Here is a 20,296-nt window from a genome sequence, read left to right as displayed (position 1 = left end):
TCTAATAAATTCTCTTCAATCCAAAATTTAGATAATTAAATAATCCTAAAAATCGTTTCAAATACTTATGCATTGGTTTCCACAATTTGGACGGTCTAGTTTGAGTAATTTTATGTGACGAATGCAAATTCCAAGTAATTTCTAAGTGCTTGCGTATCATCCATCATACTCTCCAGAGTATCAAAGTTTTTCTCATCTCTGCCATTTCTCTCCACTCTGCACTCTCTTTCTTTTTCCAATCCTCCATTTGCTGACATCTCTTTCCTTTTTTCAAATCCTCCGTTTGCTGACATCTCTCTCTGTATTTTCCGATCTCCAATGGCCGGAATCCAGTGTTCTACGGAAGACTCCGATCTCGTACATTCACGGGCTCCGATCGCCGGCGAGCTGATCTCGGACGACGACCGCTCCATCGCCGCCGACTCCTGGTCTGTGAAGAGCGACCACGGAAGCACGTTCGACGATGAGCAGCGCCACGTGGACGCTTCAGATGCGCTCTCCACGGGCATCCTCCGCCCCACGTCGGATTACGGGTTTGTACTTTCCGATCGACTGCTTCTCTATCGGATCGCATTTCAGATGGAAATTGGGGCAAAAAGGGTGGGAATGTGATGCATTAGATTTCATATACACCACCTAATCGACCGATTTCCTGGGCCCGGAAAATCGTAGTGTCGGAGACTGCAATTTGGTGATCAAAACCGTTCTTATAGTGTGCCCGATTTTGGATGGGACATGCCCCAAAAATGTGCCACGTCAGATGTTCGTAACTTTTGATTGGCCCCATTAAATGTGGGCCGTTGGATTGGTCGACCATTTAAATCCAATGGTGTGATGGTGAGGATTTTATCTGATAGGGGGATCTCACTGGGTGTCACACCTGATGATGGGTGATGGGTCCCTCCAGAGTTCGGATGGATGGCTTAGATTGATTGAAGGTGGGCCCCACATGTACTTTTGTTGGGTCTAAAAGAAAACAACACCCTTTTGGCAGATAGGGTGTTTTCAGGCCAGCATTATGTACATGTGGGGGCCCACTTTTCAGTGATCCGGAGCGATCATGTGGTGGGTGCTGTGGGACCTAGTCATGTCCTTAAACTGTTAGCTGGGGGACTTTGTGAAGTACTTCCCTAGCTGCCTTAAATGGCCCACTAAGTGGACGGTCAAGGCTAAGGAAATCTTGTACCTTGGGCAAGCAAATTAGTGGTTAGGTGTAAGTGAAGCTTAACCTCCTAGCCCCGAACCTCAGGATGGGGGCGGTTTCAGATGACAGTCTCTGTTTCCGGCAAACCTGACGTCAGCCACCGGAGGTAACAACGGTGGAAAAACGAACAGCTCACCCCCCATGTGGTGGGTGCTGCCATGCATGAATGCAGCTGCAAAGAACTCGTCCATTGGACAATCTTATGCCACTGATGCTGTGAAGAACTTATCCACCCGACAATCTTATCTGTCCAGTGATTGGCCTGCGAATAGACGGTGAAATGAAGACATGGCAAACAGTCAATAGGCAACACGAGAAGTCTACTCAACGGATGGATCAGAGGATCTACTTGGTGATCACCATCCACTGCGTGGCAGAGCATTAATAAAATCCCATTCTGTTTTTATGATTGTTTGGGAATTTCCCTTTGAATTTTGATTCGATGAGAAGATTATGATTTTACTACATAAGGTTTGGGATTGAAGGAAAACAAAGATAAAAAAGAAAAATCTGAAGAGCTGTCAAATTGCTTGGATGAAAATGGATTGCAAGAAAATGCGTAAAAGAGTGCAACGGTTGAACAGTTATGATTGTTATGTGATCTTTTGGTTGTAGGTCATACATATGCACCAAAGTCTATGCACCAACGTCAAGGTAGCATCTTCCTTCTATCATCTATTTGAAGGATCCCACCTTAGATTGAATGTGGTGGTGTGGTGATACGCTTATAGATGGATAGCTGGATTTCAATGAGTGCAAATCTTTAGGAAGATATCTTAACTTTTAGTTCTTCAAAAATGATTATGACTTGAATTAAAATGCTATTTAAGTCTTTTTCTGTGTTTAATTTGAATATTGAGATTATGGTGATGTTTTCTGATATGTATGGAAATTTATTTTGTGGAAGCAGTTCCGACAAGGATGCGCCAGATGCCGAAGTGGAAACTTCGCTGGGTTCCCAAAGCTATTGGGATGCCACATACACAAATAAACTGACAAATTTCCATGAACATGGTCACGTAGGTGAAAATTGGTAAGTACATTTATCATTTTTTAAATTCTTGTAATGGCCTAATGTCAAGTAGAGGAGTCCTGGTCACCCTTGTATATACTTTTTCCTTGTAAATGCATACTCTTATCAGGGGGAAATCTCTAGTCCTAGTTTGAGTGGTTTTTCTTCCACACCTTGACAATGACTCATGAAGTGAAAGATGCTTGTGCCTCTCTCCATACACTCTACTACAAAGCCACCTTTGCGTGCCCTTACACCTGTCTTGGCACCCTCTTGATGAATGTGGTAGATCTTACCAATGTCAAAGGCTATAGTAGGTGATGTGTATGAGAAGTGGAATCATTTTCAAACAAATTCAGTAGAAGATGATTGCCTTTAATGAAAAGCTTCAATGAAGCTCACTTAAAGGGATGCTTGACTCTGTTCCATCAGGCAAGTATCTTAGCATCTACACATTAGTTGGTCAAATCAAGCCAGCGAAAAGCTATGTAATGCAAGGGCATTCCGGGCTCGAGTGGAGTGGCATATGTGAAGTGGGGGCACAAGCAGGGTGGGCAGCCTATGTGAGGCGGGTGGCTTGTGTGAGGCAGGACCCATGTGAAGTGGGGCCCACGAGCCTAACTTGGGCTATGTGATAAAGGGATTGATTTGCCACACTTTATTAGTTCGAGCTTTTGAAGGAAGTGGTTAGTTGTCCTGCGTCACTACATTGCCAACCTCATTTGAAACTGTGATACCAAGTCTAATGCCAGTCACATGACAAACCCTCTTATCTTGCCCCACTACTTCATTGGTCCTACTATTTAAAATTGAGCTTAAATTGACTACATGGAAGAACAATTTTGCATTAACTAGTGTGGTGATGATTCAATCATGATGGGGAAACTAGGTCTGAGGAGACCTCGCCTAAACTATTAGATTCTTGAAGAAACCAACAAGTGGCTATTCTCAATAACGCGAGGAGTGCCTAGGAAGTGTCTATTTAGAAATTCTACTATGCAATTTAAAATAATGTGTTTATAGTGTTAAACCATAGAACTTCACATGGTTATTGTGTTTATAGAAACTTGGATTCAGATATGAGGAAAACTATCCATTTGGGAGCCGTGTATTTGATATGCGTTGGTAATTACCATGGAATCTATTCTCAATAATTCAAGGAGTGCCTAGGAAGTGTCTATTTTGAAATTCTACTATGCAATTAAAAATAATGTGTTTATAGTAGTAAACCTCAGAACTTCACTTAGTTATTGTCGTTATAGAAATTTGGATTCAGATAAGAGGAAAACTATCCATTTGGGAGCCATGTATTTGATATGCATTGGCAATTACCATGGAATTTATGTGAATTGGAATTACCAATTATGTTTGGCAGCTTGTATATGGAATGCATTGGTGGAGAGTGAGAGAGAGGACAGTGACTTGTGAATCGGTGATAACCGGAATCCATGTGAAATGGAATCACATGGTTTTGCTGCGATTTCAAGAAAAGGGCTTTTAGAATCTAATTCACATCAAATACTCTCCCAAACACACCACTTACCATCGATTCACAACAATTACCACCGATTACACGCTCCCAAATGACCCCTAAATAGTACAAAATTGATTGAGTGGAGATGGTATTGGTGGAATGGAATGATGAAGGTGGTGATCTCCCCCCCCCAAATTTAATATAGTTGACTTACCCTTTATAAGAGATAGTCAAATGACTATGGTCAGTCCCTTCGCACTTTTAGAGCCCTAATAAAAAACAAAATAAAATAACCCTCTCCAGCATGGAATGGGGTGACATCAACAACAATTGGTTGTACATTCAACGATCATATCTCCTGACGATGATAGATTGGGTTTCAACCCTCTCTTACAGATCTCATCTGGCCCTCATCCCTAAAGCTTCCAGTCCTTTTTTTTTCTTTCCTTTTTAAGATTTTCACTTCCCTAAAGCTTCCAGTCCTTGCTAAGGTATTCCAAAATGGTTACATAATGGTAACCGTTACACGTTAACGGGTCGTACCAGCTGTTATAGAAAAATTGCCCGTACTGGCCATTACGGAAAAATTTACCTGTAACGGTCATTTCAGGGTCTTTTACGGGGCCAAAATAGGTTTTTTCAGGCGGTAACTGATATGGCCTTGGTCCACACATGCCTTGCAAAAATGCTGAATCTCAACCCAAAATGCTTTGAATATGGGGATCAGCATTCGACCTTCATTTATGCTGCATGTTGCGTCCTTGGCTGCATTATTTTCACCTTCATATGTAGGGCATTGAAGCACTAATTGGTTACTTTCAGTCACACTTAATTAAGTTGCAGAAACAGAGGATATTTCAACATCTTATTTGTATCCATTTCTTCTGCCATAAAAATCCTTTTATATAACCACGAGATTAGCATCTAAGCATTGTTTCTTCTTTTTAGGTTTGGACCTGAAGTCATGGAGGCTGTAGTGGACTGGACCAAAAACCTCTGTGTTAGCACTTCTCAAGGCTGTACACAACATTTGGCTGAAGATACCAAATCCGAGTCCAGTGGAGAGGTCCACAAATGCTTGTCTAGCTGGAGTGTGCTTGACATCGGAACTGGGAGTGGTCTGATTCTTCAGGAACTTGCAAAGCAAGGGTAGCAGTTGGAAATGCTGATGTTAACTTATATCTATTTTAGTTGCTTCACACATTTATTCCAACTTTATGGGATGTCTTCCATTCGCAACTTGGCATATGATGTATAGTTTTATTTTTGCTCATTCTCTTGCATGTAAGTGCAGAAATATCTGAGTCATTCTATAATATGTTTGTCTGTTGGAGGTGCAATGTTAGCTTGATACTCCAAAACTTGGTGGCATATCATGTGTAAATATGTAATGGGTCAGGTAGCATATCTGAGGCCTGGTCAGACGAGAATGACTTTAGTGCTTATTTAGTCATTGTAGCATTTCATACTATTTGTCATTTAATATTTATCACCAACAAAAGCCATGCACATGGTGGATTTTTGTATGGCTGACACTAAAACACCACGAGTTTTCTCACCAAGGCTCAGTCCCCTACAACTCAGTTTATTTGATTTCTTGATTGAACAATGACGTGAAGAAAGATGCAGAGATGCAAGGAGGTCCCTAGTTTTCAATTGGAAGCCTAAGCCTCACAGTTAGTTATCTCGTGATCAGTTATCACTTTCATATTGTTGAAATACCATCTCATACACTTGATGAAAAATCATTTTCCATACATGGAAGAAGAGTAATGGGTCTTGGCAGAACGTCGACAATTTCCACTATAAACAAATGCCACTACAGAAAGTATGCTTTGTCATTCTGTCTCTGTGTTTGAGGGAGTTAAAAAATAATTTCCATATTGAAAACCAAGTGAGATGGTTTTAATTGATTGTAGAAAGTCAGATGTGGTTATTATTACACTTCCACTTGAAGTTTCTTGGAATTTATTATTTATTATTTTTATTTTTTATGACAGAGATTTTTCGTCCTTCGTTTTCTTTTCGGTTTTTAATGCAACATGCAAAGAGGATATTTGGGACAGGATTTGTGAAACAGACACCAAATAGTTGGGACTAGGCTAAGACGAAAACGATACTGATCATCTTCATCATCACCATCATCACCTAAGCCTTATCCCAACTATTTGGGGCCAGCTACATGAATCCTGTTCTGCCATTCCACTCTATCAGGGCCAGACCTTCAGTTAGACCATAAGTCATCAAGTCACTACCTAGCATAGGTTTGGAATGTCATATTGTTTGGATTCACGATGGAAGTCTGGCATAAGTCTGATACCAGCTGCCAGCCTAACGCAAAGAGAGCACAAATATTCCAATACATAGGTTGATGACTATCAATGAGTGATGATGATGATTTTTTCACTGCTACTGTCCAAATTTCATTTTTCACATTCGTCAATAAATTTTGGTTATTTTCAATGACATTACATGTGTTGCACAATATGCTGTTGGAAATTTTGTATGCCAAGGGCTTACTAATTTGTTTATAGAACAAGTCCTTGAAAATATTATAATGAGTGAACTCCGATGATATCTTTTCAGGTTCTCTGATTTGACAGGAATTGATAGCAGTGAAGCAGCAATTGATCTAGCACGGAACCTTGCTGTTCGTGATGGATTCGCTAACATCAAGTTTTTGGTATTCCCATGGAATTCAATAGCATGTTTAAAAACTTTCATCTTTTTCTATCCTTTTTTTTTTTCATGGAGTCAGAATTGAAATCTACACCCACTTATATTGGTTTCACTCCATCCATTTTCCCTTCTGAAAACTCAAATAACGATGTTTTTCAGTTGCACTTTCGAAATCATGGAAATATGAAATCCATATAATCAAATCAATCTGGGTGGGTGTTTGCCTCCTGCATGCAGCATTTCTTCATTGTTCAAAGATGTTAGGACTTAGGATACTTGTCCCATGGGGAGCTTCTCATATTCAATGAAAACATATAATATTTGTCTAGTGGTTTCCATCTATATTGTAGGTCTAGTGTAGTGACCAAAACTTCTATGGAATGGGTTCAGGCTTCTTTCGGTAGTTATTTTACATTCTGGCAGGTTATGGCAGCTTTTGCACACACAATCTCTGCATGTGCATGCATAAATTTTAATTTAAACCATCCAAATTACGGGCCTATTGTGGATCATGACCCAAAAATCACACTGAGTGGATGGTTATAACTGTCCAATGGGTGCCTATCAAATGGGTAGTTAAACTGAAGTATGTAAATCCAACAAACGAATGCCCATTAGTCAGTGTTTAGGATTGTCCAATCAATCTGATTTGAGGGTTACCCATCTTTTGTGGGGCTTGTGATCGGACAGTTTGGAAGATGTGCATCCATGCCACATATTCAGTGGTTGTGTCATGTGTATGGATGGTCATACTATGCCATAAGTATCAATGTTTTTTCTCTAGATGAAAATCTTTTAGCTACTGCATCACAGAATGGCTAGGGAACCGTAATTAGCCTCACACAAGTCACCCACCCCGAGTGTGCCCATGCATCCCAGGGGCCACCCCACTCGAGTTCGGTGTGAAAATGCCCCTGCATTAATTACCTCCGGTGAGGAGTCTCGAACACGAGACCTCCCGCTCGAATACCACTTAAATGCAAGATAACTAACCACTTTCTCGAAAAGCTCAAACTAATAGACCGTGGCGAACCAATCCCTTTATCTCATAGCCCAGGCCCCACGTCCCATGGGTTAGGACCTTGGCTGAACCACCCTCATGGGCCCCACTTCACATGGGTTCCACTTTACATGAGCCACCTGCCTCACACGGGTGGGGCCCGCCTCACACGAGCCACCTGCTTCACATAGGCCGCCCACCCCGAGTGTTTCCCTGCATCCCACAAGCCACCCCACTCGAGCCTGGTGTGAAAATGCCCCAACATTACATATGCTTGCTCATTAAATCATTTTATTTGTTTATTTATCTTTTTATCTCTTGATAAGATGGGTTTTCTGAATAGAGCATACTAGTCATTTACTAAGATCATTGGAGTAGATAACTTTCACTTGATTTGGGAGCCTTTTGACATTATTACCGTTTCTTTATTCAATAGGTTGATGATGTCCTCGAGACAAAATTGGAGAGAAAATTCCAGCTTGTTGTTGATAAGGGGGCTCTTGATGCAATTGGACTGCATTCCGATGGCTCTCCCAAAAGGTAAAACCAGTCTTTAGTTCCTTTTATGACTCATGTTTCCATTTAGTTCATTTGTCTTCATATTGTGCGAAAACATGAGATCTATGAGCTCAATTCTCTCCAATTTCATTGAATCCAATTCACATTCTTGCGAGTGTGGTGTATACATTGGAGCATGGTTCTAAAACTCGGTAACTCGACTTGAAACTTGGGCAACTTGACTCAATGAGATTTCGAGCCGAGTCTCTTGGAAACTTGCTGAAGAGCTTGACTTGGTAAGGACTCGAAAAGACTTGTTGAGTTGACTTGAAAATTCGGTCATCTCGACATGAGTTGGCATGACCCAACTGAGTCACTAATCAGGTAGATACCATTGTTTATGCACCCTGACTGAAAATCAGGCCAGTCGCTCTTCAGGTGGTCCTCACATGTACAAAATACATTGGCTTTTACAAAAAAATTACCTGAGGTCCGCACATCAGCCTGGTTTGATGGCTTGTATCTTGCACAGGCTTTCTACCAGTACATCTCCTAGTATTAGGATATTAGTTTTCATTCACGTAGCCTTGACATGTCTCATGACGCAATCCGATGAGCCTCATTTTGAATCTCCTATGAAACAAATCACAATGCAGTGTTGGACTGAGCAGCTCCTTTAGCTTTGCCAATATGACAGGATTGAGGGGAAAGATCATATGCCTAAGACATCTGACCGTGTAAAGAGTGAAACCATCGTAACAATCACATGGTGCAAAAATCAGGTCGATCTGCTTATCAGGTGCGCGCAAGACCTCTCTACATTGAGTCAGATGATTGGTCGTCCATTAGAATCCAATGGTGGACCCAACTGATAAGCAGACTGGCCTGATTTATACAGCTGGAGATCTTTGTAATGGCTCCCACCTTTTGCAAGGCTCAAATGTTCTACACATGAGACACATTGGCGGGAAAAATCATGCTGCATGGTAGCTGCCTATGATCATTCTTCAGAAAACTAAATTGGGCTGATTGATTTGAATACTAGTTGTTCTTAAGCTTCTTACACTCTAATGAGAATGCACAAATGTGATTTGTTTGGCTACCACAATTTTGTATTTTCAGGGTCATGTATTGGGAATCACTCTCCAAGTTGGTTGCTCCTGGCGGGATACTGGTTAGTATCTTAACCTCTCTTAAACTCGTTCCATCAACCGCCATATCTTAACTGCTCAAAAATGGTCGAAAGTGACCAAAATGCCCTTACCAAAGTCCTGCACTCACTCTCTTCCCCTCTTGGGTTCTGGTCATGCAGGTCATCATGTCATGTAACAGCTCGAAAGATGATCTGGTGCAAGAGATGGATGCTCTCAGCCAAAGAAGGCTCACTCCACAGGACTTGGAGCCCCCCGAGGACCAAGAAACGCATGTAGAGCGGCCTCCATTCCGATACCTTGATTGTGTCCATGAAGATACTACATTCGTCTTTGGTGGGGCGGAAGTTTCCCACATTGAAACTGTTGCGTTTACACGAATTTGAAGTAGGAAGTTTGTTTTCTTTCCTTTTTCTTTTATAGCGAGTGGCCTTTATCTCTACCTTGTGGCAGGTTTGGGTGATCCGGAGTGAGGTCTGTATTGCCAGTGAATACAGAAATTCAAAGAGCTAGGTTGTAGCTGAGATTTCAATTGAGCTCCGAGTCTAATGACAATTAGAGTTTGTATGATTAAGGTTCTTAACCAAATGGTTTTTGTTACCTACGAGAGAGGGGAACACCATTTCCATGGAGCAATTTCTAACTTTCCCATTCCACTCTTTATGATTTTGGGGACATTACACATCAATATGAAAACCATGGTTTTAAGACACGCACCGAGTCTGATGCGACCGATTTGCAGTTGGTTGGCCCATTCCAGTTTTTGATACCACAGCTCACCCCCAACTCAGGCAAGTCAAGCTTATTCGACCCCAACTCGGGCGAGTCATGGCTCAACTCAGGCCAAACGTGTCAGGCCGAGTGGTGTGTACAATTTTTCTAACTCATACATCACTACATTTTTCTGCACAGTAGATGGGTGCAACATTCTTAGTTGAAAAACTTGACTCAACTTGATATCCAGCCGGGTCGGGTTGACTCAAGTTGACTAGAAGACTCAACTCAACCTGACTCTATATTTAATTATTAAACTAGGAGTTTAATAATACTAATATGATGTAGAACATGGCACAGATGCATTCCTAACATGGTTGGACCAAAAGAAGGTGGACTGTAAATTGATCATAACTTTTGATCTGGGGGTATCCTTACAGGGTGCATAACTTACCAATCTTTATTGAAATGGACAATCGGAGGTGAACTGACGCATAAAGTGGGCTACATCTGTCCGTTTTGCCAGAAAACCTGTGCTTTCAACTCAAAAACAACGTTTAAGGAAAATTTACTATTTTTACTAATTCTGATTTTTTATTATTTTCATATTTTTAGAGTTTTAGATTTTCTTCTTTATTAGAATAACTTGTAATCATACTAGGACTCTTCTAGCAAAAGTTTATTTGAGATTTTTATTTTTAGAAATTATATTTTAGAAGAGTTTCATTAGAATTAGATTTTTTTATTAGAGTTAGAATTTTGCTTTTTTTGGTAATTACGAATTTTGATTTATATATATATTAATGGTGTAACAGGGACACATTAGACAATTCTCAATCAAATTTCTAATTTTCTAGAATTTATTTCTATTTTCTTATTTTTCGTTGTGGATTTGAGGTATCTCAGTGAGGCGTCCAGAAAAGCTCCGTGGATTCGGAGTAGTTAACCCTTTGAGGAAGACTGTGATCGATCTCATCATGTTCATCCCTTCGTCATAATACTAGATACTTAAACATGCTATGATTAGAGTTGCACACGAGTCGAGTCGAACTGAGTATTGCCCAGCTCAGCTCGGCTCGCACTGCCCGAGTCCCAGCTTGTACTTGGCTCGGCTCGGGCTTCGAGCTCGAATGCCCAGCTCGTGCTCTGCTCATCCGAGTTCGAGTAGATATGGAGCATTGTGCGTGCAAGGCAAGGATGTGCGGCACCATGCATGCAGGGCAGGGATGAGCGGTAGGGACAACCAACGGCAAGGACGAGCAGCAGGGATGAGCTGTGGCACCGGATAGGGGCACCGGGTAGGGCAAGGATGAGCGGCAGGGACAACCGACACCGGATGGACGGCGAACGAGCGCAAGGATGGGCTGAGAGAGGGTAGGGGCACTAGGAAGGAATGGTGTTGGGTTTTTTTTTTTTTTTTAGAAAAAGGGTTTGGGGATTTTATTTTTTTTGAATGGGCTAAGAGAGGGTAGGGACGCTGGGAAAGGGACGGGCAGGGTGGGTGAGTAGCTTAGGGTTTTTTATTTTTTGGGGGGTATACATATACCGCTGGTTGAGTACCGAGTCGAGTCGATTTCGAGTATTACTCGAGTCGAGCAGGTCAAGCTCGTGCTCGGCTCAAAATGATTTCGAGCACCAAAAATCCGCTCGTACTCGGCTCTAACTCATTTCGAGTCAAGTGGAGTCGAGTTTTTCCGAGTCTAGTCGAGCGAGTCAACAAGTATACTCTGCTCGTGTACAGCTCTAGCTATGATATAAGAATGTACAATTTAAAACAAGAAACTACTGTTTAGTCATTTGGTAAAGGCTGGTGGGGCACAATTATAGTCCAGGGTTCATTGAACAGTCTGCTGGGCCCCACCTTGGTTGTACCATGACCCACCCGAAAACATCCCAATATTATAACTAGCCTTTCAACCAGGCTCTTGCAAATAGATGCTTAATGAGAGCAACACATCTACAACCCACGTTCAATTCTTCATCATCTAAGCCTTATCCCAACTATTAATTGGGGTCAACTAATTGAATCTTTTTCCCTTTCTTACTGCCTCTAACATTCTTTAAAGTCTTTCCCTTGCCCTTTTAGACCCTTCTACTTATACCAACTTGCTCTTAACTAGTGTAGTTCCTTATCTTTGTTACACATGATCAAATCATTTTAGTCTACTTCATTTTGTTTTATTGCTCATCTATCTGAACATGTTAGTGGTACCCTTTTCATGGACATGTTGTTTCTTAACTGCTCAGCATTTTGTCCCATAAAGCATGGTTAGTCTTATAGTCATCTTACAATATTTTTCTTTTAGTTTGAGTGGCATGCGACGATCATGTAAAACTGTAAAGGCACATTTCCATTTCTTCCACTTCATTTGAATCTATGGTCAACATTCTTCTTAATCTCTCCACTCTATGAACCATTGGCCTTACATGTTAAAAGTGATCATTTTGGAATTCTTTTTGGTCCACAATTTTTCTAATTTCACTACTATTTGTTACTAAAATTGCACTCCATATATTCCATTTTAGTACGAGTTAAATTTAAATCCTTTAGATTCTAAACCACTATTTCATAAATTATGCTTTTGTGTCGTGCCCTCTCTTGTCTTGTCAATCAAACTATGTAATATGTAAACAAGATACATTACAGGATCTCTTCCTACAAATGCCTCGTTAACTCAATCATAACCAATGTAAAATGTTGCATGCTCAATGCCTTCTCCTGGTGTAAGCCTACAGTAATTGGGATCTTACTTGTCTCTCTATTAGTTATCTTTGCATCTAGTACAACCCTCTCATACGTATCATTAATTATGTTAATACATCCTTTTGAAACTCCTTTCTCTCTCAACACTTGTAGATTGACTCTCTATGTACCTTATTGTAATATTTTTGCAAGTCAATAAAAATCATGTAGAGATCTTTCTTCCTCTTCCTGTATCTCTTTATCAATATTATAGTAGGAAAATAGCTTCAATAGTATATGTCTTGTTATGAAACCAAATTAATTTTCTAATGCATTTGTCTTGAACCTTAATCTTTTCCCAATCACTCTTTCCTAAAATTTCATAGTATAGCTCATACACAATTGTTAACTTTATGTTTTCCTTTTATTCTTCTAAATAAGTATCACTATACTTTTCCCATTTTATTCAATTTTATTAAATAACTTTCTAAACCAAAATGTCTCAATATCTCATATATACTTACAAACCTTTATTGGTATAATCAACATCTTACAAGACTTAGAGCGCCACTTTCACTGCAAACCTCGGAACCAACAACGTGGGTGGGAACCTGACCGTAGGGCCACCTAGATGTATGCATTATATATCCATGCTGCCATTTGTTTTTTCATATTATTTTAGGCCATGGTCCTAAAATTAAAGCCGAGTTTTTTTATGTGGACCACACCACAGGAAAGTGTTCATTGAATGCTCACGGTTAAAATCTTCCTAGAGTCCTCTGTAATGTTTATTGACTATCCATCCTATTAATAAGATCACACAAACCTCGATGAAAGGAAAAAGCCAAATATCAGCTTGATCCAAAACTTTTGTAGTCCATAAAAGGTTTTTAATAGTCAATAACCACTATTTCTGTTAGTGTGGTCCACCTGAAATTTATATCTTCTTTGTTTTTGGGACCAACACATAATATAAGCTAAAAAACAGATGCGTGGTGTGGATATACAACTGCATACATCTTGGTGGGCCCTACCGTCAAGGTCCCACCCTCCCTGATGGGCGCTCATATAACATGCCTTATATGATTGGCTTTTTTCAAAAAACTTTTGTCACTTTCCTAATGTACGCAATCATCTCATTTCATATGGTATTTAATTTTTCATTGACATTCTATTATTCTCTCTTCCATCAATTCACTTCCGAACAAAATCATTTTTCTTTCTTTATTAATTCTATCACGTAGGGTCCTTACACTTGCTCGGGTGGTAGACTCTCAGGAGTTTTTAACTCCCGGTCAAGGGTTCGAGTACCCATAGGTGGTGAAATTCTACTAGCGTGTGGGGTGTGTGTGCGTGTGTAAAAAAAAAAAATTTAATTTTTTTTTAAAAAAATCTATCACGTAATGTTTAGACATCTAGCAATACTGAGCTAATCTTCTTGGATTGTACAAAACTCAAAAATATGGTTCCCATGATCGAAAGACCTGATCAAGAACACCTTCCTTTCTAGGCACGTTTATATGTATGGATGAGAGACATGCTCGAAGATAGTGATTTCAATGGACCGGGTTGGTGCTGGGCACTTGAGTAACTGCCTAACTGGTTATGGGTACAAAACAGCCAGTGTGGCCGGGCCTCATTGCAGCTGTGACTGTAAGGCCCACCTTGATGTATGCATTGTATATCACACCTTGATATATGCATCCGTTTTGCTAGCTTATTTAAGCAGATAAATCTCAAGTGGACCACTCAACAGGAAACAATGGTGATTGATCATTAAAACTTCTCATGGGCCATAGAAGTTTTTGATCAAGTTGATAATTGTTTTTTCTCTTCATCCAAGTTCGTATGACCTTATCAAAAGGAAGTTTGGGTGTGCCTTCTCATGTGAGCATTGAGTACCTTTGCACACGTGTCATGGGCACTGAATTTGAACAGTCCACATGATGTGGCACCACTTGAAACTCTACGCTCTCAATTTTCAGCCCGATCCAAAACTCTAGTGAGCCATAGCAAAGAAAATGCAAATCAAGAGAGAAAACTGTTTACTTTTGCCATGGCTCTCCAGAGTTTTGTATTGGGCTAAAAATTGGGCTTATGAGGTTTCATGGGTGCTGCATCATCTGAACTGTTCAGATTCTATGCCCATGGCACGTGTGCAAAGGTGCATATAGGTGCTCACGTAAGCAAGTGCATAGGTGAGCATTCCTCTATATATACGTGTGTATGCGTGCTTATAACAAAAAAAATACAAATTTAGATGGCTTAGTTCGACCTTGGAAATCAAATCTTAGGATCATCATCAAAGCATGCTTTTGGCACAAGAGCTTGTTCCTTTTTTTTTTTTTTTTTTTTTTTTTAAAATTTATTATTATTATTTTTATTTAATTATTTTTTTATAGCACACGCGCACACACCCCCACACACTCACGCTAGTGAAATTTAACCACCTATTGATACTCAAACCCTTGACCGGGTGTTGAAACTCCTGGGAGTCTACCTCCCGAGCAAGAGTAAGGATCCGGAGCTTGTTCTGCTTGACAACAATAAGAGTAGTTTATTTGTGATGGCAATGATAAGATTAATGCTATGCGATTATACCATCTTATATGATTAGCCTTCTATAATAAAAAGCTTCACGGAGCCCACTGTGATTTGTGATATCCTCTATTCCATTAATTGCTTCGCTTCATATTAGAATTTATTTCAAAACTAACCTCAAATAAGAATCAAGTGGGCCACGTGCAGGGAACAGTGGAAATGATGACACCTGTTCACATAGAAATCTGGACGTCCTCTTTAGATCACTTATACCTGCCAGATAAGGCAAAAATAGAGATACCTTTTGATGCCAAAGTCAGGCAGGGAAGCTAGATCAAGCACATCAGGAGTTACCCTTACCTTGGGGCCACCTTAGTGATGTTTCGTATTCCACGTCGTCCAGCCTTCTTTTTTTTTTTTTTCCATCTCAGTTTAGGAAGTTTTCCAAAAATATTAGAGGTGGACCACACCAAAGGAAACAACGGTGATGAATGACCACCGTTAAAAACTTGCTAAGGACTACAGTAATGCCCATCGTAATGTTTCTTTTCCATCAAACCCGTTGATGAGGTCCAACATACCTGGATGAAGCAAAAAATATAAATATCATCTTGATCCAAAACTTTTGTGGCCTACAATTAATGGTCATTTGCCACTCTTTCCAGTGGTGTGCTCTACCTGACATTTGGATTTACTTAATTTTTTTGTATCACCTCCTAAAATGATAGGAGAAAGCCTATGGACGGCGTGGATGTGAAAAATATTCATAAAGGTGGGTCCCACACGGTAAGGGTAACACCTAATCTGCTCCGTATTAACTGGGCCTGTGGGTAGGCTGGAGCCCCGCATTCATTAGCTAAAGTAGATCTCGGTTCTTTGAAAGCTTTGGTCCTTTTTCGGTACACAGGTTCTTTTAAAGCTTGGGCTTGGGCGTGGGCCCACTTTGATGGACAACATACTGGGCTTACCCTCGGGCTTATAGTACTGCCGGCCCAAATCTGTTAGGGGGTGTTTGTTTACGGCAGCCGGCCATGCACATCGACCTTTGGTTTCACATACACTGATACCAAGGAACAAGTTTAAAATTTTGCAGGGCCATCATGTTATGTGTGTCTGATCCAAGCCGTCCATTCATTTTAACAGCTCATTTAAGGGCATAAACTGAAAATAGAGGCAAATCCAAAGTGTAAGTAGACCACAAGACAAGAAACACGGAGATTAAACACCCACCATTGAAAACTTCTTGTAGGCCATAGGAGTTTTTGTATCAAGCTGATATATGCGTTTTCCCTTCATCCGTTCTGTGTGATCATATGAACAGGTTGGATCACAGATACACATCAGTGTGGAACCCACAGATGGCTTCACATTTCAATGATGGACATCAATATCCCCTTGTTTGTTGCGGTGTGGTCCACTTGAGCTTATAATTTGGCTAATCTTTTGGCACCACCTCTGAAATGATCTGATAAAATAGATAGATGGCGTGGATCGATCACATATATCATGGTGGGATCGACAAATTTCACTCAGTCATTCCCACTAATTTTTTGGAATAAATTATAATTACATTGTAAAACAAACAGTCCCTTAATGCATACCGCTACTCTTAGTACACGTGTTCAAGTCAGCAAGTGTGTAGATACGTGCTTCAAGTTGGCACGTGTGAAAATAGAAACCTCCCGACATCCCACTCGCGAGCGGGCGCAGATTGAGTACTACTTCATAGAGCTGGGCATATCTGACCCGACCCAATCTGAACCGAACTGATAGCTTGGATTGGTGCGAATCGAGTAGGGCCATATAGATCTGACAGTTTTTCGGATCGAGTTTGGATCGTAGTCAATCTGGACTGATCCGAATGGATCTGATTCGACCCGATCTGAATAGATACATGCACAACACGCAAGTCAGATGGCAGTGAAGATTTGGTTGCTTTGGAGAGGATGCTCTGCTTTGCAATATGTTGTAGAAGAAGTTGTTTTGGCTGCTGCTGAGAAATCTCTGGTTTTGCTGCTCTTGGCGATGGGCTTGCTGTCAAAGCAAATGGTTGTTTTGCTAAGAGCAGCTGACTTAAACGAGAAGGATGTTCTAGTCGTCATCGGCAGAAGCAAACCGTTATTGCCCTTGAAAACAAGGATGATGACGAGGATGACGAAGAGAGGAACAAGATGATGATGGAGGTGAGGATGAGTGCAGGAGGGGTGGCAAAAAATGTAGTAGCTTTCTAGGATTTCATTCCTCTAATGGTAGAAAAGCTTGGAGAAGAAGGTCTTATGGACCGATCCGAATCGTGCCCAACCCGATCCGACTCGGTTTTCCTGACCGAGTCGGACTCGGATCAGATCAGGCCAGCCGTGCATCGGATCGGTTCGAGTCAGATATCCCAGACTCGGTCTCGAATCGAATCGAATTCGGGTCAGGCCATGTAATTTTCGGACTGAGTTGAGTTGGACGCAATTCGATTCGACTCGGTCCGATGCCCAGGTCTACTACTTCACCAGGACCTAGTTAGAGATGGGTTGTTCTGTCAGGGATCTATGGGGTCCTCCATTAAATAAGGTTTTCATCCAAGCCGTCCATCCATTTTGAAAGATCGTTTTAGGATCTGAATCCAAAAATGAGATAGATCGAAGGCTTGAGTTAACCACACCAAAAGAAGCAGTGGTGACCATGATCCCCACTGTTGAAACCTTTCTAAGGCCCATCGTGATTTTTATTTACCATCCAAACTGTTCATAAGGTCACATATACTTGGATAAGGGAAAGAAATATATCATCTTGTTCCAAAACTTCTGCAGGCCCCAAGAGGTCTTCAGAGGTAGGAGTTCAATCCCCACTATTTCCTGTGGTATGGTACATTTGAGCATTTGATCTACCTTGTTTTTGGGATAACAACCTAAATTGATTTTTAAAAATATATGGACAATGTGGATAAAACACATACATCATAGTGGGACCCACAGAGCCCCCGATAGGACCGTCCGTCAATAGCTAGGTGTTGGTAGTACCCAATCAGAAACGGATTGGCTAGTGTACCACACACCAACTCTAGAGTTGTTGAAGACGAGAAATGACACACCTCGAGCTCCGAGTTGTACTAACAGTTCAAAGGAGATCAAAGTTACATGGCCCCAAAGTGATGTATTTATTATATCTACACCGTTCATCTATTTTTAGAGATCAATTTAGAGCATTATCCAAAAAATGAATTATATCCAAAGATCATTCGGACCATACCACAAATAGCAGCGATGATAATGATTTTCACCGTTAAACAATTTGAAGGCCCACCATAACATTTATTTTCTATCCAATCTGTTCGTAAGGTCACAAAGACTTAAATGAAGAGGAAAAACAAATTTCATATTGATCCAAAACTTCTATGTCCCCAAAAAGAGTTTCAATGATAAACGTTCAATCCTCCACTGCTTTTTGCAGTGTGGTCCACTTAATAGTTAGTTCTATCTTATTTTTCGTCTTAAATCTTAAGACGAACTTGCCAAATGGATGGACAGTTTGGATATAACACATACCTCATGATCAGACCCACACAACTTGCTAACGTCGATACAATAGCTATATAGCTGATGTGCAGTACACTAGCCAATCCGCTTCCTACCTGATCCGGAAGCAGATTGGCTGGTGTACCACACACCAGCTATATAGCTGCTGTAGGTACGTGTCGTGCGAAGAAGAGCACTGATGCTCCTTGAGCTCCGAGTTGCATGAACGATTCAAAGGAGATCAAAGTTATGTGGGCCCCATAGTGATGTATTTATTATATCTACACCGTTCATCTATTTTTAGAGATCATTCTAGAGCATTATCCAAAAAATGAATCATATCCAAAGATCATCTGGACCACACCACAAATAGTAGCAGAGATAATGATTTTCATCATTAAAAAATTCGTAGGGCCCACCATAACGCTTATTTTCCATCCAATCTATTCATAAGGTCACAAAGATATGAATGAAGAGGTAAAAAAATTTCATAATGTTCCAGAACTTCTGTGACCCCAAAAAGGGTTTCAATGGTAGATGTTCAATCCCCCATTGCTTTTTTCAGTGTGGTCTACTTGATAGTTATATTTGTCTTATTTTTCATCTCAAGCCTTAAGACGAGCTTGTAAAATGAATGGACAGTTAGGATATAACATATATCTCATGATCAGATGCACACAACTTACTGACGTCAATACAACAATTATATAGCTGGTGTGAGGTACACTAGTCAATCCGCTTCCACCTAGTCTGAGCCACTCGTGGGCAATCGGAAACGGATGGGCTACTCCCATGCCACCAACTAATGGCTGGTGGATGGTGCTCTGTGGGACCCACCATGATGTGTATGTTTCATCCATGCCATCTATCTATTTTTCTAGATCATTTTATTGCATGAGTGAAAAAATGAGGTATATCCCAATCTCAAGTGGACCACATTATAGGAAACAGTGTTAAATGAATTTCGACCATTAAAATTTTTTTGGAGGCTATATGAGTTTTGGACCAAGCTGATCATTGTTTTTTCCCTTCATCTGGGTCTGTATGACCTAATCAATATATTGGATGTCGAACAAACAGTATAGTGGGCCTTATGAGGATTTTAATAGTGGATATTCAATCACTATTGTTTTCGTATGGCATGGTCCAACTGAGATTTATATTCTTATCATTTTTTGTATCAAGCCTTAAAATGATCTGTAAAAATGAATGAACGAAATGGATGAAGCACATACGCTATAGTGAGGCTCACAGAGCACCGACCACAGCCACGGGGCTGGTGGCAGGGGGAGTGGCCAATAAGTGGGGATCCTCTGGTCAAGAGGGATTTCCTGTTACCCTAATTCTCATTGGTCCACATCACCACTCACTTTAGGAAAAAAAAAATAAAACAAAATAAAGCTTCGGACACCAAACCATTAGGGTAACAGGAAATCCCTGTTGACCAGATACAGAGGATCTGGACTCGTAGCCAATCCGTTACCTGTGCGCGGGGGGAACGATTAGCTACTCCCCCGCCACCAGGCTGGTGGCTGGTTGTCGGTGCTTTGTGGGCCCACCATGATATATGTGTTTCATCCATTCTGTTCATCCATTTTTTTATATCTTTTCAGGGCTTGATCCCATAAATGAGGGGGATATAAATCTCAGGTGGACCACACTGCGGGAAAATAATAGTGATTGGATATCCATTATTAAAATCCTCCTAAGGCCCATTGTACTGTTTATTTTACATCCAATCAATTGATTATGTCATACAGGCCAGGCCCAGATGAAGGGAAAAAACAAAGATCAGCTTGATCCAAAACTTTTATGCCCCCAAAAGGTTTTTAGT

At 40.7% G+C, this 20,296-nt stretch overlaps 1 protein-coding gene across 4 annotated transcripts; it reads left to right on the top strand.

Annotated features, from left to right (window-relative positions):
- Positions 1–210: 210 nt before the first annotated feature.
- On the top strand, positions 211–9,646 carry LOC131237707 (uncharacterized). 4 transcript variants are annotated; one of them, XM_058235622.1, is made up of 8 exons: positions 211–533; positions 2,115–2,237; positions 4,639–4,839; positions 6,277–6,373; positions 7,806–7,909; positions 8,990–9,041; positions 9,180–9,383; positions 9,472–9,646. In XM_058235622.1, the coding sequence occupies exons 1-8, from the start codon at positions 319–321 to the stop codon at positions 9,529–9,531; spliced, it is 1,056 nt and encodes a 351-aa protein (XP_058091605.1). In that variant the 5' UTR covers positions 211–318; the 3' UTR covers positions 9,532–9,646. The 4 variants fall into 4 exon arrangements, with proteins under 4 accessions (XP_058091605.1, XP_058091608.1, XP_058091607.1 ...); XM_058235625.1 differs by having other exon boundaries at positions 212–533; positions 9,180–9,354; XM_058235624.1 differs by having other exon boundaries at positions 212–533; positions 9,180–9,405.
- The last annotated feature ends 10,650 nt before the right edge of the window (positions 9,647–20,296 follow it).

This window comes from Magnolia sinica, chromosome 2 (assembly GCF_029962835.1).
Source record: "Magnolia sinica isolate HGM2019 chromosome 2, MsV1, whole genome shotgun sequence".
NCBI lineage: Eukaryota > Viridiplantae > Streptophyta > Magnoliopsida > Magnoliales > Magnoliaceae > Magnolia > Magnolia sinica.
The sequence above is the reverse complement of the archived record's forward strand: the minus strand, read 5'-3'. Positions and strand labels throughout refer to the sequence as shown.